The sequence below is a fragment of the Plectrocnemia conspersa genome, unplaced genomic scaffold (assembly GCF_051122295.1).
Source record: "Plectrocnemia conspersa isolate PC_06_02 unplaced genomic scaffold, ASM5112229v1 ptg000002l, whole genome shotgun sequence".
Taxonomy (NCBI): Eukaryota; Metazoa; Arthropoda; class Insecta; order Trichoptera; family Polycentropodidae; genus Plectrocnemia; species Plectrocnemia conspersa.
In genome coordinates, this window is record NW_028277166.1 from 1,071,870 (window position 1) to 1,091,041 (window position 19,172).

The following is a 19,172-nucleotide window of genomic DNA, read 5'->3' on the forward strand; positions in this document are numbered from 1 at the left end:
TTAAATGAAATGCATTTTTTTGCTTTCTTACTTCAAAAAAACTTGTGTTGAAAAACTTATTTGCATATTAAAAAATATTATTTATTAGAATAAAAAGCTCTGAACAATCTTAAAGTACGTCACATATTTTCGTAACAATTTAAGAATCTTAGATAAATAATTGTGAATAAGAAAATATTTACATTATATTCATCGAAGAAAATTTATAATACGCCATTAATTAAAAAATATGCATAAATCTGCTTTATTACAATAAACATTCATTAAAAAACCCAGAATATTTTTTTAGTAAAAACACTTAAATTCGCTATTTATAAAAAATCTAAAATACTTTTAATTACGCCACAAATTCTAGAGAGAATGTGGAATATTTAGATCAAACATTCTGAAAATATATTAAAATAATACGGAATTATAAATAGCTATTTATAGATTATATGATCATTTCAAAATATAACATAAAATAAATCTTGCGTTTAAAAACCAAGAATATTTGTTTAGTTACTACATTTAAATGCATTGTTTATTAGAGGAAAATTCTGGGCTACTCTTAATTACGCTACAAGCTCTAAAAATAATTTGGGAGATTTAGATAAAATATTTAAAGAACATGCGGAAAATAAAAGTAATTACATTAGCTACTATTTTTTATTTCCTTCGCCATTTAAAAATATATCTGCTTTATAACATGAAACAAATCTTGTGAATAAAACGCATTTTTTTAGTAAGTACATTTAAATGCGCTATTAATTAAAAGAAGAAAATATCTGCTTCATTAAATTTAACAAAACATGTGTTAAAAACACAAAATATTATTTTGTGGTTTCTATATTAAAAAGCGCTATTTATTAGAAGGGACAAAAAAAAACTATTTAAGTGCTTTTCTATAATATTAATGTGTTATTATATTTTTAAGCAAAATCATTAATTAATTAGGTATAAAATTATTTACATGAATATAATTCTTTAACAAAAAACAATAATGCTTGTATCATCTGTGTAAATTCACTTGACTAACTGTAACACTCCGTAGCCTAATAAAATCAACCCCTAACATTTGCATTATATTTGCACAACAGGCCACATATAACAATAGCATAATAAAAGGGGGTGAGGTGCAATTCCTTCCGCCCGCATTTTAGGGTCGGCCGAGATTCAATACAAAAGGGATTATCGCCGATCCGCGTCTAATTTGTCCAAATATGACATTATCTGTCGCGAGGCGCATTAAGGCGTCCTAAACGGAAGATTATCATAATAAAGAAGGGGGCGCCCCCGGAATTGATGGGGCGTCGCCCCCGGGCCGACAAACAAAGCGGCCGCAGATTGTTTTACAACTGGTTCGTTTGTCAAAATGCAATTACGGCGCACCCCCGCGTGTGCGTATCGAGGCGCTTCCAAAACTGTGGGGAAATGGACGACATGATTTTTATAATCTAAAAGGTTTGATACGATCGGAAAAGTCTTCATATTAGCTTTATATAGTTAAATGTAATACAATTTAAATACATACAAGATGCTTCTAAAATTTTTGAGAAAGCGTCGATATGATTTTTCTATTTTATACCATTTAATAAGATTATAGAAAATTTGATTTTGATATTAACTTTAAACAGCGAAACACAATTATATCGATTACGTTTTAATGTACGAAACTTAATGAGCGATATAATTTATATTTTTTTTAGAAATATGTTATAATAGTACGTTAAATAATGTTAAGATTAACTGTAAGAAAATTGGTGATTTTTCTAATGTAAGATAAAGTCTCAACTTTTTTGATTTTATTTTTATTTTATTTCAGCGAAATTCCAACAAACTACTGAGTTGTATTTTATATGAGCCAGATTAAAAACAGAGTGAAAATGGACGATAAGATTATTCTTATCATTAAAGTAAATTTTGATCGAGAAAACTTGTTTTGTGTAAAGTAATACAAAATAATAAATATCTAGGATTTTGATGTATCATTATTATAATGCGGCAAGATTTTTCTTCCTTTACACGTAAAATCTGTGTTTTGCCTTTAAATTTATAAAGCGATATGCAATTAAAGTTTTTAATGTACAGTTATTGAAACAGTAAAGATTTAAGTGATAAGATTAATATTATCATAAAATTGAAATTGTATTGTGAATACTTTAAATACCTTTACTTTCTATGGAAAAAGCTAAATAATTTTTAAAAGTTGCATAATACAATTTTCACGACTTTTAATATACACATAAGATTTTTCTCATGTTATACACTAATCAGGGCTAAGAATTCTAGATTTTTACTTAGCGATAATTTTATTTTCTTAAATCGAAATTAGACTAAGAATGCTTTTATTTTTACCCTTCCTTTATATAGTTAAAGCAATACAATATCTAAGAGTTTTATATTATATGAGGTTTGTTAAGAAACTGACTAAGAAATGAGATACGATTTTTCTAAATTTAGAGATCAGATTTGATCAACAAAAACTTTATATACTTTTCAAATAAGATGTTTCTATTTTTCTCAATTAAACTACGATAAAGAATTTTCGGTTTTGACTATTTTTTATTTAACGTTTTTAATACACTGTTATTGAAGCTGTAACTGAGCGATTATGATTTTTATCTTAAAATTAAAATTTGATTAGGAAGGCCTTGATTTATTTAGTGAAAGCAATACAATTTCTAAGAGTTCTATGTTATACAGAGCGATTAAGATCTGCGTAAAAATAGCTGATAATATTTTTATAATCTCAAAGGTCGGATTCAATCATTAAAAGTTTATATAGTAAAAAGTTAAACTGTTCATGAGTTTTGAGATTTTTGGGCCATCTTGCACTAGATTATATTAGACGGTTTAATTCTGAAACATTTAAAATAATATTTTTTTATTTTCCTCAACTAAATTACGATAAAGACTTTTTGTTTCTGATCTTAACTTTATAAAGCGATAATTTTATTACATTTGTATTACATAGTTATAATAATGATCTATACGATTTTTCTTATCCTAAAATTGAAATTTGATTGGAAAGGCTTTGATTTTTGAATAGTTAAATCAATAAAAATTTTGAGAGTTCTATATTATACAAAGCTTGTTAAATTTTTTATAACCTTAAGAATCATATTTGATCAGAAAAAATAATATTTTTGCGACAAGATTTTTTTATGTTACACTAAATTAGGGTAAAAAAAGTTGATTCTGACCTTAACTTTATGAAGCGATAATGAAAATTTTTATTACATATTTATTAAAACTAAACAAACTAAAAACAAAAATTATTTCAATATTGAAAACCGAAACTTTATGTAGTGAAGTAATTACAATTCCTAAAATTTCCTTATTGTAGGAGGCGATTTAAGAACTACGTTTATTAGGCAATTTAATTTTTATAATCTATATTAAGATTCGATCAAGAAATACGCCTGCCGAGAAAGGGAGGGAAAAGGGACCTAAGTCTTGAAAAAATCATAGCAAGAATATATTTCTAAAAAAATAAAAACCGACCTTAAATGATGAATGTAACTAAACTACAGTTTATTGATATGTATGTACTGATGATACAAGAAAAAAGGAGCGGTACATTGCCTTCAAAAACACCCATTTCCTAGGTAGTACTTTCACAATAAAAATTATTATTCAAAGGGACAGATTGTAGTTTTTTGAAGCAGTTCGTTTATGTTTAAATTTGTTTGCAAATAATTGTTGATTTTATTGCTTTTTGAACGTTTAAAAAATATTTGACATGAGAGGAAATATTCAACGAATCTAAATTAGTAGCAATACATTCAGGTATTCCATCTGAAAATTCAGATCGAATACCTAGGGAGGAAGCAAAGAAATAACGAAAAATCAACAACAGCACCAGTTGAATTATATAAATATAATATTTTATATTAGATATATTGCAGCAAAATAAATAAATAATACATTGTGTCATGTGGTTATTGCTAAAAGAAAATCTTGAAAAAACAGTTTCGAATCAAATCCCAAATTTTTTTTAAATATGTCATTTAAATAAAATTATATCGGAATTTTCAGAAGGAAAAATTCTCACTTCTCAGAAGGCAAAAATTCACGTCAAAAGCTCAGTAACGAATTACCAATGTGGCTATACTTATTTTTATATAAATAATCAGATTTGAGATGCTACTTTTAAATGGCAACTATTTGAAAACCATGATTGAATCGAACGTATATTCGATCATGCGCAAGATTGCAATCGATATTCGAGTCATAACAATTATCACACAGCCATTAAGCGCTTGATTGGATAAATTTATTAAACTAGTGGTTCTCAACATATTTAATCAAACAACATTGTAGTATTTATAATAATAATAATTTATCTACTTTAAAATACAAATTAAATTTTATACGCATAACAAACTTTTTCTTGTTTATGTTTATGTTTCTTTAATTTGAGAATCACTGCTTTATCGCAATAACGCTCTCGGACGTTAAATTCACAATAAATACGCGAACGTGTAAAACCTTATTCGCTATAAGCGATAACTATTATTCGATTCGGTTTATAGCCGTTTCAAGGCTTGAAACGCCATTGCGATTTTCACGGTTGCCAATGTCAAGCGCAAACGCTTTAGAAAAACGGATTTTTCGCGGAAAATCTAATAGAATTGGTATTTAAGTAAAGTATCAAAAAATATAAAAATATAAATAGAGCAAGCAAAAGTGATTTTTAAAGTAAATATGCCTTTAATAAAAATCATTTAAAATATAATTTTAATACTGATTTTATAATAATAAATATTATAATGTTTCATGTATTATTAATATTACTATAACTCCCATATTTTATAGATTATAAAAAATATTGTATATATAATAACAGATAAAAATCGGCGTTCGTCGGCGATTCGACACGTTGGACTTAGTAGTCAGCAGATAAAAGGGACAAAGGCTCAAGTAAAAAAGAGGAGAGAGAGATAAAGCCTGATTTATTTGGCGAAACTTCATCCCTTCATGGGAGAGTTTTTAATCGGCTAAAAATAAAGGGGATGACGCGCCCTCGCCCCAGCGATTATGGTTAATTTTGAACCTAATCGCGTTCGGTGTAAAATTTTAATCGCGTTGTTTTGACAAGGCGCGGACGCAATATTTATGATCAAATTATAAACGCTCAAGGGTGAATGGACATCTAAAAGTAGCCTAAGCATTCACATATAAAAAATATATTTATCTATAATTGAAAATAAATTATAAATAATAATTATAATTTTATTGTTGGAATTATATACTGTTCAGAAGTTGCAAATTGCGGTTCGCAAACAGCTTCTATTTTGAAAAAAAATGCTACCGTCGGACCACTCGGCATCCCATTATCTCACTGACAAAACGGCGACTCAATCGGCAACAATCGGCAATCAATCAGTCAGGGGAGCTTAAGATGGGATCGCAGCTCTTATTCGGAGCCGTTTGATTACCGAAAGCTGTAAATCATTCGGTCGTTTGCGCCGAAACCGCAGAAGAGAATAAACTTGGACTCGGACTTCAGAATTAAATTGCTTCGTTTAGTCAGATACAAAGTTTCATAATGTTACTTTATATTTTTTGGATTGTAAAACTCTGAATAAGGCCGCTTATACAATACTTAAAATTAAAAACAAGCACGTGTTATAATTCTTACCTTCCAGTCTTCGTGATGATCATCTCAGTGCCTAGGTCGTTGAACTTGTCCCACAAGTCTTTGGTTTCTAGGTGGCAGTGCACATGGCGCAGCTCCTCACAGTTGCACCTTTCTTGGAGCCTGGGGTCTCGGGGAGCCGCAGGCGGAGACCCCGCGGCCCTGGAGCCCCCGGCCTCCGATGTGGACGAAACATCCACCGGGGATTCTCGCCCTTCTTCAGAACCCGTCACCGTGATGGGAGGTGAAGGTGATCCACTAGCCACTGAGCACGAAGTCGTTTCTCCAAATTTTTCTAAAAAAATAAAAATCTGATTACTATAATTTACAGACGAAGCTTTAACACGTAAATTTACAGAAAGTCAATGTAATAGCGTAGTCCATAATGTAACATAATAAAAACTCTGATGTTGCGGGTTCGAGCACCGGCAGCGGCACTCGAATTATTATTTTTTTAAAAATGGGCTATTATTATAAAATCGCCCCAGCTGCAGTGACATCTATTGCTTATAAATTAAATTAAACATTTAATAGATGTTACTGATTTCCAGACTTTCAGTCTGGTAGTTAATACTTACATGTATCATTCATAACATCTGATTGCCATACTCAGTTGCTACAGATTCATCCGTTGTAACGCATCAGGCAATGCCTGTCAGGTTACAACGGAAGATTTAATAAAAAAAATATAATAAAAAATAGTTTTATAGATACTCTTTCCAAAAAGGTGTATGTTTGAGAATACCGTTTCTTTTGACTGATTAATACATTGTTTCTAGATTTTTATTGCTGCTTACTATTTGCAATAAACATTATTTTTCACACCCTTATTGTGGTTTTAATAAATCTAGCAATGAATATAGATACTTCAACCATTGCAAACTAGAAATATTCAAACCCGCCGAGAGCAAATTCGGCCCTGGGAAATCAAAGATTCCGGCCCTCATGACAAAAATGGCATTTTATATATTTTTACGTGATTCCTAATTGATAAATATTTATGAGATTATTTCTTAAAAAAGATAAAAAAATAATATATACTTTACTAAATTACTTCATTACAGTAAAATTACCACTCACATGTTACGAGAGTTTTGAAACTACTAATAATGTTTTATGCCTAATGAATAAAATAAATTAAATTTTATTCTCTTTTTTTTGCAAATAAAAATAGAATAGAAAATATCAAAAGTTTTTTTGGAGGTAAAAAAAGTATTAAAAGTAATACATTCTTAGAACAACCAGAACATAATTTCACCATTACCTTTAACACATTAAAAAATATCAAATATTATACATTTTGATTTTTAAAATATTTAAAAATATATTTATTTTTGTAAAATTTCACTATATTAAATTTTTAAACATATTATTTAAAGTACCAATATATATATATACCAGTATGTAAAAATACATAAAAATATTTTTTATACTATAGGTTTAATTATAGGTAATTGAATGTTGATCGCATTTTAAGATTTTTATATTAAAATTTACCGCACGACACAACCAAATAAAATTTTAAAAGCTACACAAATATAAATATAAGGAATCATAAAATTGTAATTTTAATGAATGCAAACATTTAAATGAAAAATTAATGGCGAAGGCTCTTAAAATGTTACCAATAATACATTCTTGGAACAACCAGGACATGATTAATCTCACATAAAAAATATTGGTTAAGACACATTTTCATTCTAAAAATATTTTAAAATAGATAACCAAATTTTGGTTGCAACTTAATATAAATTTATGTAAAATTTTATCTCACGATAAAACTAAATTAAGTTTTAAGTTGAATTTTGAAACATATAAAAATTTGAGTCAAATTCAATAAATCATTAAGATGCTAGAATTTTTACAATTAATTCTAAGACTAATTAAATTCGTCTTATTATTTGTATACGTTTCAAAATTCAACTTAAAATTTTATTTGGTTGTATCGTATTATATACATATATTTTTGTGTGTATTGAAATAATACTATTATTGATTTCGATCATCGTGACGCATTGGGGTAATCTGTTAAGTTACAATGGTCTTAATTTAATGTGAATAAATAAATAAATATTAAAGATTCCATTAAAATATATTTTTATACTGGAGGTTAACAGAATTTGCTCATATTTTAAGATTTATTTATGGTAAAATTTACCATACGATATAACCAAATATTTTTTTTAAAGTTATAGAGATAGATATAAGGCGAAATAAAAAAACAGTAGGAATCATAATAAAACATATATTTATTATGAGGAAAATTTGCATGATTTTTTTTACAGTGAATGTTTAATTTTTTTAATAATTCTTATCAATAATACACTCTTTAAAGAATACATTTTGATTTCAAAAATATTTAAGAAACTTTAACACAACTGAGGATAATTTATGTATTTTTTTTCTAAAGCTTTAACTAAATATATTTTTTAAATTAGATTTTAAAATCTATACAATTATTAAATGAACTTTAAAGAACCATAGAAGTATCAGTAAATTATTAAATTACATTTGCTCAAAAAACTGCTTGAAAAGATTTTTATACTTGTGGCTTAAAATGTGTTACTTGTAATATATTCTTAAAACGACTGAAGACACTTTCAGCACATGCAAGAAGTCATCAAATTTAATATATATTATATAAAGACACTTTGCTTGAATTCATGTTAATTTGTATTATTCTTTTTTTAAATTGAATTATAAAACCTAGTAAAAATATAATGAAATAAATGCATTTTATTAAAGCTACTGTAATTTTTATTAATTAAAATGATAAATATTGTGATACTTATATATTATGTGATAATTTGTATTTTACTGCAAAAATATATAAATTAATATATCTGTAATATCTCTAAATTTGGTTAATTCTGATTCATTGTAATGGACATTTTTTTTACCTTTCATTTAAAAAATAATATAAATATAACGAAAATTCAATACCGCAGATTTATGCAAGTAGCTGTTTATAAATTTATCTTTGTTATATATGTAAAATATATTTTAATATGCAAAAAGAATGTCTCAGGCGAAGAATGTATAATTTATAAAGTGGGAACTTTAAAATAGCCACAGGAATATTTTTAACGTTAGATTTAATATAATATTTTCATAGAAAATAACCGTTTTTGTCAACGCAATCATTCATTGTCAACGATTGTGTTTCTTAGTTATTATTCCAATCCGTTATATCATCGCAACATATAAACAATATTTAACAACCAAAAAACGAGGTTAAAAAATCGTCCCAACTAAAATTTATTTAGTTGACACGTTCTCCAGAATGATATATATATATTTTGCTAGCTACACAAATACTTTTTATACTACATCTCATAAAAAAACAGTATTTTCTAATTACACATTAATGTGCGACGATACGATCAATAGTACTTTTATCAAGATTGTAATAGAAAGTAATAAAAGGTTACACGTGTACGATTAATATTATTTTTTGCACACATTTTCTAGATAAGAAGCTGAACACATTAAATTATTTTTGAGATTACTTAGCTAAACTAATCAATAGATTTAATTGACGACATCTAAGGGAAATGCCTTTTATTATAAATTTTAAGTGCTAACATATTATATTATAAATGATTATTATTTGTTTTTTATTACAAAAAAAAATGGTACATAGATCACGTTTTTGTTAAGCGTTTCATAGTTATTTTCTCATCATCCCACAACAAATTATAGCTACATTTATACAAAATATCTTAAAGACATACTTTATACATAAAATTATGCAAAAATCAATTATGGCTCAATGCAATAATCTAAAGATTTCGACATTTAAAGTTGCTCATTAAGGACGCAATATGCATTGTTAGCAAATCACGTTAAATTATATTATAGTTGTAAAAGCTTAATGATATGCGTCGGGTAGATGTCTAGTTTTGATCTAAAGATATCGGTAATTAAGCATGAAGTTAATGAGCCGTTATACAACAAGGCACTGACAAATTATATAAACTTTTGTGTATGAAAATAATATTAATATTTATTGTTGCGAGCGCAAGAGTAATTAATTTGACGAGGAAAAGCAACCCACACACGTCTCATAACATATAGTTGTATCCACATGTAAACCATTTGTTAATTGAGTACAAGGAAAACGTTATCGTGTTTAGTTATTATTTATTTGATTACACTCGATCGGTTAAATATGGCTGAACTTTATTACGTTTCGCAGTGTAATTTATATCGTAACTATTTTTGCTTAGTGAGAAATCGGTGCAAATGTTATTTAGTTTTATTAATCTAATTAAAATATACAGAAATCATCAATTGTAACGTTTTTCTATTGTTCAGAAGATAAAATTGTATTTTCTCATGACCGTCGGTGTTTCGTATATAATCGAAATGTAATTATGTAATAAAATATGTAAATAAATATATACATGCAAATAAAAAAGTAAAAAATAGCAACAATACTATTTAATTATTACAATATTTAATTTAATAATTATTAGGTATTATTTAGTTAATCTAAGACTTTAGTTCAATTACTATTCGTGAGAATAAAATCTTTTTGTATAATAAACATGAAAAGGTTTCAAGCTTCAATCCTAAAACTCAATTTCTATTCTTTGAATATAAAAGCTTATTTTTATATGTATTATAATTATTAATCAATGTTTTATACGTGATTGATAAATTGTTATCAATGAATCTAATTTAACCTGAACTAAATTTAGTTAAAACATAAGTTTTAATGTGACTTTAATTTTCTATTCCAATAAAAACTTTTCAACGTGTTAATGCAATAACACTAAACTAAGAAATAATATTTGTATAGGCTTAATCAACATTATTAAACCTAATACTATAATATTAAAGCTAAAAATCATTAAAAAATATTTATCATGAAACAAATAATGTCTAAGTTTATTTTTAATGATACTACTAATAATATTAAATTTGTCTCAAATCATCAATATTGTAATCGTTTTTTATATGTTTCTTAATATAATTAGAAACAAACCTAAATTTAGTTAAAATACATTTGTAAATTATTTATTAATTAATCAAGTAATTTTCGGTATTAAAATATATTTTTAATATGCTTATTTAATAATAAAAATAAAATTTAACCTTATACAATAATAAAAATGCTTTGAGTCATCAAATATATATCAAATAATAGCCAAGTAGATAAGAGGTTTTATTATATATTGACATTGAATATAATCTAAACTCACCTAAATTTAACTAAGACATAAGTTTTGATTAGATTTTATTGTAAATTTCTAATTAAAAGTAATATTATTTCTTAGTAAATCGAATATTATTTAGTAATAAAATATTATTTTCGTAGGATCTTTAATTATCAAAGAATATATTTTAATGCCATATTGTCAACTCTATGAATCATTAAACTAATATATAATATAAAAAAAATAATATTAAAGTAAATATAATAAAACATTTCAAAGTTAATATTTGACTTAAACGAGAAATATTGTAAAAAAATAGTTGTTAAATTTAGAGTGCATTATAAAATTAGTATTTCTTGTACTTTTTATTATGTAAGCTTTGAATATAATCATTACTAAGCTAAACTGCTAAAAGTAAAACAGTGACATTATTGTGATATTACAAATAAAAGACATATGTAACTTCTTACATATGTAACTAATAATATTTTTAATATAAATTTATTAAGATTTCTTAAATGCTCATAAAATCTTTATATTTCAATTATTATTTAAAATATAAATTTTATTGCTCTTTAATACATCCATATCTTATTATTAGTTATAATTTTTAAGCCTTTTATACAAATATATAATCACTAATAATAAAAGCTTTTATGCTGCTTTTTATCCATTTCCACTAATCTGTCAATAAATCAATTTTTATAATCGAACAAAGCATTTATGCTCTAAGCTTATTTACTCTTTACTTTAAAAGCTTTTCTCAGATGTCTTCTACGCACTTGATTTCAAAGAGTTGGAAAAGTAATAAACAAAATTGGGTTGGAAAAATAATCTATATAAAAAGTATCCCGTATAAAAGCTCCTCACACCTATCCGTCTGAAAGTTTTACGCCATTTTCTGCGACTCTCTTCGTTCGAATTTGCACCTGGTTTTCGGTGTCCATAAATCGAGACTCCGGCGTCGGGACATTAGGGTCTGGAAAAGCTCCGCGCTGACCGGAGCTTAACACCTCAGCCGGCCGCACTTAGCGCCGTATCAAATATTCATGCCCGCAAATATCTTTCGAGAGAACACCCTGTATACCCACACCCACCCGCGGGACTCGAAGCTTTTCTCTATACACACATACATTCACTAGAGTAAAAGCTCTCTGAAGCTTTCGGAAGACTGGCGGCGAGTGAATATTGAATTTGGGTGCATTTGCATAATTCATTAAATGTGTGCTTGATGTCGGGAGGTATGATTTGCAAAAAGTGAAATAGCGAAATATTCAGCGTTTTTAAAATTACGATGTATTTATAGTTAATATATTTGTTTTTAAATAAATTGTATAAATTTATAATAATCATTTAAATAATACTGATTTTAATTGGTTCTATACATCAATATAAACATTAAGTTCATTTAAAATATTTCAATAGGTAAAAGTTCTAATAAGTTTTTGTAATATATGGAAAATCTGCGGAAAATTATAAGATGCGTAAAAAATGATAACAATATAACATGTAATTAAGAGCTTTTATAAAATACTTTGAACTAATTAATTAAAAACATTATCACCAATTTTTATAATTGAAATAATACATTTTTAGACATTAAATAGAAGTGTATTAAAAAAGGATAGTTTTAGCTTTTGCTCACAATTTATTTAAGTTTCATAAGAAAGTTCTAGATAAGATACTATAAAAAGAAACATAATAAAAATAGGTATAAAATAAATTTATATTGTGAATATTAAAATAGTCTTCACCCACAATATAATTTTAGAGTTCAAACAATTTTGATCTCTTATATATTTATTAACTAAATCATGACAATTAATTTACTTTATCAGTTTTATTGTTTGGAATTATTTTATTTGGGTTAGCTACCATTTTAAGGAATTAAGTGAAAGCATATATTTTTTTTATATTTAAATTCTTGAACTCTAGATAAAACATTAAAATTAATCAGTTTTATCAATAAGATAGACATAAAAATTGGTTTAACTATCTCTATAAAGACAAATACTTTTTAATAATTTACTACTTGATAAACATATTTTTAATACTATACGGTATTATAATATTTTGCGTTCAACCTTATAATTTATTTTATGTGTATTTAAAATTGCTAAATAATAAATTAAAAATATGCATATTAAAATTGTTATGATAGAGATTTATCTCAAATGCTTTATGTTATATTTAAAACAAAATAGTCTTTACATACTAAATAATTCGATAATATTTTCGATAGGAGGTTTTTAACAACTTTTCCTTTACTCAAACACAGATTCATTCTCAAAAACGTAACTATTAAAAATAGTAAATTTACATAATTATGGGAATATTATACTAGACACTAAAATGTAATTATATATCAATTGCGCCTGTAAATAATATTATGTTAAATAAAGAAATTGTTCATTTCTAAAGTTCAAAGATATTCAATTAACTTTTAGTTGAATTAAAAAATCATGACAATTATTATACTAAAAACTTATAATATTTGCGAAACTTCAGTTTAGTTTAATTACTATTTTAAGGCATCAAATTAAAATATATATAAAAATAAACACTACAGGTTAACCAGTTAAATAAATAATAATATTAATTTTTTAATCATCTTTGCACTTCAATAAATAGTATAGTCAATAATAGCTAATAAAACTGTTTATATCAGAATTACTATTTTTTAAGTCATATATATCTTGATTTTAGTAAAAAAATAATAGTGTAACATTTTGAGTATTTACTTGTTATAATAAAGTAAAAATAATCATAATAAAAATAGTTATAATAGAGGATTATCTCTGAATCTTTGTGTTATATTAAAAAAAATGGTTTTCACATATCATATAACTTCTAGAGTTAAAACTATTTTAATTATTTTTAGTTTTAATAGCACAATATGACGTATAAATATTTATAAATAAATAATAATAACAAACCTTTTATTATTTACAATATTTTAATTTAGCTTAGTTAGCAAATATAAAAAAATATTCCTACTTAACAGTTAAATTGCTGAATAAATAAAATTTTAACTCATTTAGTCAATAAATACAATAATTTTCTTTTATCATCAATACTAACTTTTTAAAAGTCATTTACTGGTTGATTTTACTAATTTTGAAATAAAAATTGCTTGATAATAAAGTGAAAATATTCATAATAAAATGGTTACATTAAATATTCATGGCTGAATCTTTGTGCTAAATTTTAAACTAAATTGTTTCTACATATTATAAAATTTAATAAAACTATTTTGATTATACTAAAAAATTATGCTAACTTAAATACCTATATTATTTCTTATACTCTCATTTAGCTTAATTATCATTTAAAGGCATTAATTAAAATTACATATAAAATTGTATTCTTAAATTCTCCCTTTCTAAACCTAACAGTTAAATTGCTGATAATAATTATTTTTAAATAAAAATGTAACTCATTTAATCAATAAATATAATAACTTTCAATCGCTGATAAATCTGTTTTTTTAAGAATAGCCATTTTTTAATCATTTCATTTACTGTTAGATTTTACTAAAATTTATATTATTTTGAATTTTTCATGCGACTTATTTTATATGTAATAAAAATTTTCTAGCCATAATAAAGTAAAAGATTCATCTCTGAATCATTGTGTTAGATTTAAAGCAATAGTCTTTACATATCATATAACTTTTAGTACTTTAAAAAAAATACTTATAATATTTGTAATACTTTAATTTAGCTTAACTAGCATTTTAATATATCAAGTAAAAGTAAATATAAATTTTTGCTTTCTGATCCTAACATTAAAATTGTGTATTATACTTATTTTTAAATCAAATTTTAGCTTATATAGTCAATAAATATTATAATTTTCCAATCGCTGGTAAATATACTTTAAAAAGCTTAATAAAATATTTTTTTAAGTCATTTACTAAAATTTATATTATTTTGAGAATTTGTTTGTGACTTATTTTATGTGTTATAAAAATTGCTAGATATAATAAAAATAGTTATAATGGAGATACATTGCCAAATCTTTGTGATATATTTAAAACACAACTTCCTTCACATATCATATAACTTCTAGAGTTTAAGCTATTTCGATTAACTATTAATTAAAATTAAAATAATGACGATTAAAATAATAAGGGACATATGAAAATGTATACTTAAATTATCGCTTTCAGATTTTTCCCTGATATTATAATAAGATATATATTGTAACTACATAATATTAACCCAAACAGAAATTTTATAAGCTGTTTTTGCTTTCTTTATTTTAACTTAATGGATTTTTCGTATTTCCATTTAAAAAACAATAGTTACCAATATTATATGTATTTTTTGTGAGCAATATTTCTAATGGTATTTAATATACTATAAATATTGATCAAGAAAGTCTAACGTAATTGTAAAAATATAGATTATTATCAAACCAAATAAAACGACTTTTCTATTCCTATATAACTAACTTAAAAAAAATCTCATTGTGATAATTAGCATAAAATATGCATCAATCACACATACTCGATTGTATTCGACTCTGTACGATAGATATGTCTGTTTTTAATATATTTTCCTATCTATCAAAATTTATTATAGGTTGATTTTGACCATTTTTCTCGTCATGCTAAACTTATTGTCACTGAATTTTCCCCGTTTTTCCTCACATCACTATCTACACATCCGTCGGCTGCAAATGTATGATAAAAATCATACCGTGCATCGAGTAGTGCTCCTCGTCTCTAGATCGCCTCGCCTGGCGGTCCCTCCTGGCCATGATGGCCGCTATCGAGAAGTCGGTGGCGGAGGCCCTCAGCGAGCCGCGGCACTCCTCGGCCATGGGGGCGCCTCCCCCCGCGCCCCCGCCCCTGTACACGCGCGCTTCGCCCTGCAACAACATCAATCCCGCAACGACGACAATCGCACAACACACCCCTTGTTGTTGAAAAAAATCCTCTTCAACTGATCATAATATATATTCGAATATGAAACAATATCAATCACTGTTTATGGTATTGAACGCGGCGGCCCGTTCATGTTTCCGACACGTGACACATCGCGAGTTTGTGTTTATAATTGCGTGAGTTAACGTGTGCTCCTCCGCCGGCGTGCGTGGAGCGAGTGGAGCGAGCTCACTTCGAGCACCCAGTGGATGGTGTGTAGGAAAAGCCACGTGCTACCCCCGCTTTCGAAGGGCGGAGCCTATTGAATTGAGAGTCCACGCCCTACCGCGTGATTGGTCGACAGAGTTAGAGGTGCAAGTGCACCGTGCACTTTTTAGCGCGCGTCAAGTATGAATCGTTTGCACTTTTTTAACAGTTCCCCCACTCTTTAGGTAAAAGGAGTTGTTGTACTGAATGTTATGTGAAAATATATTTAATTACTTTTAAATAATTTTCAATAATTACGGAATAGGAAAATATAATATTTATCTATTTACGTAACACATTATTGTGAAGTATTGTAAAAAACATCTTGTGAAGTATATAATAATGTTATTTAGAAACCCTGCAGATTGCAGATTGCTCTAGAAATATTATAAATAAATCTACCCTTAAAAATTCGCTATTTATATTATTGAATTTATGTATATCTTTAATTCTTAATAAATTAAAATTAACATTTAATATTTCTCGAACATTTAACTGTTATGATTTTTCAATCATATTTCTACAACAAGTAAATCTTTGGTTTTTAAAATTAATCTATATAGTTGCAAAATAATTGAAATGCCACTCATATAATAATACTATTTAAACTACAGATATTTATATAAAATTAGTCATAAATATTTTATATTATCAATTAATTATTTATATTTATATAACAATTTCTTTTTGACAACAATTTATTTATATTTATATAACAACTTCAAACTATTTCCATAATATCTATAATTATTTAACTATATTTATATTATCTTACACATATTTTAATTTAATATTTAAATGTTAAGATTTAGTTTTATATATTTGAAGCACTATTTTTTTTTTATCTACAAGTACAACAATTTTTATATTGTTTAATTTGTCAAGCATACATTTAAACTTAGTATTATTTACTTAAAGTTCATTATTCCTAAACTATTTTGTAAATTATATAAATTTAATCTATAATTACTTCTAAATATTTTATTTTATCAGATATTTCTATAACATTTTTATATATAACATTATCATATAACCTCATTTTTCAATATGATTATCAATAATATAGTTTTAGGTTTTTTAATTAAAATTAAAATATTGTTTTACTATATTTTTATTAAACAAATCATTGTTATAATAAATAATTTATATATTTTTTTAATACATATTAGCTCATTATTAAGGAATTTTAAATACAAGATGTTTACGACCTAGATCATTTATACTTAATCCTCACGATATTCATCCGTGAGATTAGGAAAATCAAGGTAAAACTAATCTGTGATGATCGATTGGAATAATAATTATATAATAATCACTAATTCCGATCTCCCAGATACGATAGAAATTTAAAAACATTAAGGTCCGTATGGGATTCGATATATAATAAACAATAATGGTCCTAGTGATATACCATCATATATTATTCCTTCTACTACTATTTTCTAAATATTTTTTTAATAACTACTAAACCAGCTTGAAACTATTTTATTTATATTCACACACATTAGTTTTTCTGACATTACATAATGCATATGTCTACGGTTACAAAATTGCTTTAATTATATTATTTGTATATGTTTTATTTATAGTTATTGTGAAAAGTTATTTAATTTTAAAATGTAAGTTTCGATTAAGGAAAAAATTGAAATCAAAATATTTTTTTAAAATAGAAACATAAAAAAATATTAGTTAATTAATGAACTTTAAAATATAATCAGTAATTTAAACTTTTTAATTAAGCGGTCACTCATAACTAACATAACATAACTCTAAATAACTCAATTAATAGACTTTTGTAATGGTTTTATTATTAAGAATTAATAAAAATAGATAATAATTTAAATAATCAGTTTTCAAAGAATAGATATTTACTTTTTTTTACTTTTATATTAATATTCGACTGATATCATGTAATTTTTTATACAATGCATATTATCGTTCTTTGTTTAAAAAATAAAATTTAACTTCAATTTAATTTACTACATTTAATAATCACTTTAACGTTTAATTGCTTATTAAATTCAAGAATATAATTTTCATTTTTATATATAATGATCAAATACATTTAAAGAAAATAAAAAATTATATGCATATATTAATTTGATATCTTATCATATATATATATATTGATATTTATGTTCAAATAAAAACTTTTGATTAATGTTTTATTCGTTATTTTAAATGTAAGAAGTCCTGAAATTAATTAGAAAAAGGATCATAGTTATTTTTGCTGTAGTACGTTACGTTAGAATATATGTGAATTGTGTCAATGTATTAAAAATAAATAATCTTAACAATACTTTGTTCCTAAATACACTTTTTTACTGAAAATTAAGTACCAGAAAAAAATATATGCTATTCAAAATTAACCATTTTTTTCTATTAAAAATTGAGTAACCAAAGAAAATAAATATTAAAATGAGACATACATATAAAAAAGATTTTCAATAGAAAAGTAAACAAAGTTTACATTGTACAATGCATTGTTTTAAAATATAGATAGTTAATAAAAAAAATCATTCTTCAGAAAACTGATTACTTAAAATCATTTTTAGTTGTAAATATATTTGCACTTTTTTTGAACAGTATTTATTTCATATTTTTTTATTATTGACAACTGTATTTTGAAACTAATAACGTTTTTTAAATTTTATTTATGATTATTTTTCATAAAAATTTGGTCAAATGATGCAAGTAAAAATATTATTAATAATATATAATGTTATTTATCTTTAATATTTTTTAAATTAAATGTATCATTACATAAGTTTTCCTTTACCTTTATTTATACATAATATTGAATAGCAAAAATGAAAAAAACTTAAAATAAGTGCAATTTATAACCACATCGTTTAAGTAAAACCATTTCTTACTTATAAGCTTATGAGTAAGTATGAGAAATATGCATAATGAGTGTTGCATTATGCACACACAATAAGGATTTTATGAACTTGCCTTTATAGTTATTTTTTGCGCTCGTCTATGCTAGCACGAACGTTAGTTTATCAAATTCTAAGCTCATATACGATCAAATCTTTATTTAAACTTTGTAACAATAAATATAGATATTTGAGCATTAAAGAAATTGACATGAACAATCGCAGTTGTTCTTTTAAAATAAAATTGACGTATTAAATAGTATTATACCATTTATTCGCCGGATATTCGTTATTTTCTATGATACTCTAACCGTATCTTTTATTATGACTAACTTAACCACAAATCTATTCTGAATATCCAAAAAACAATC

The 19,172-nt window shown here is 25.2% G+C and overlaps 1 protein-coding gene across 2 annotated transcripts in view; it reads right to left on the minus strand.

Annotated features, from left to right (window-relative positions):
• LOC148237262 (T-box transcription factor TBX20-like) overlaps positions 1–15,897 on the minus strand; it is an 85,697-nt gene extending 69,800 nt beyond the window's left edge. For both annotated transcript variants that reach the window (XM_088205415.1, XM_088205414.1), the window contains exons 1-2: positions 15,489–15,897; positions 5,627–5,918 (exon numbers count right to left, since the gene is read on the minus strand). In XM_088205415.1, the coding sequence (XP_088061541.1) occupies positions 5,627–5,918; positions 15,489–15,672 (476 nt within the window). In that variant the 5' untranslated portion in view covers positions 15,673–15,897. The remainder of the gene's footprint in view (positions 1–5,626; positions 5,919–15,488) is intronic.
• Positions 15,898–19,172: the final 3,275 nt, after the last annotated feature.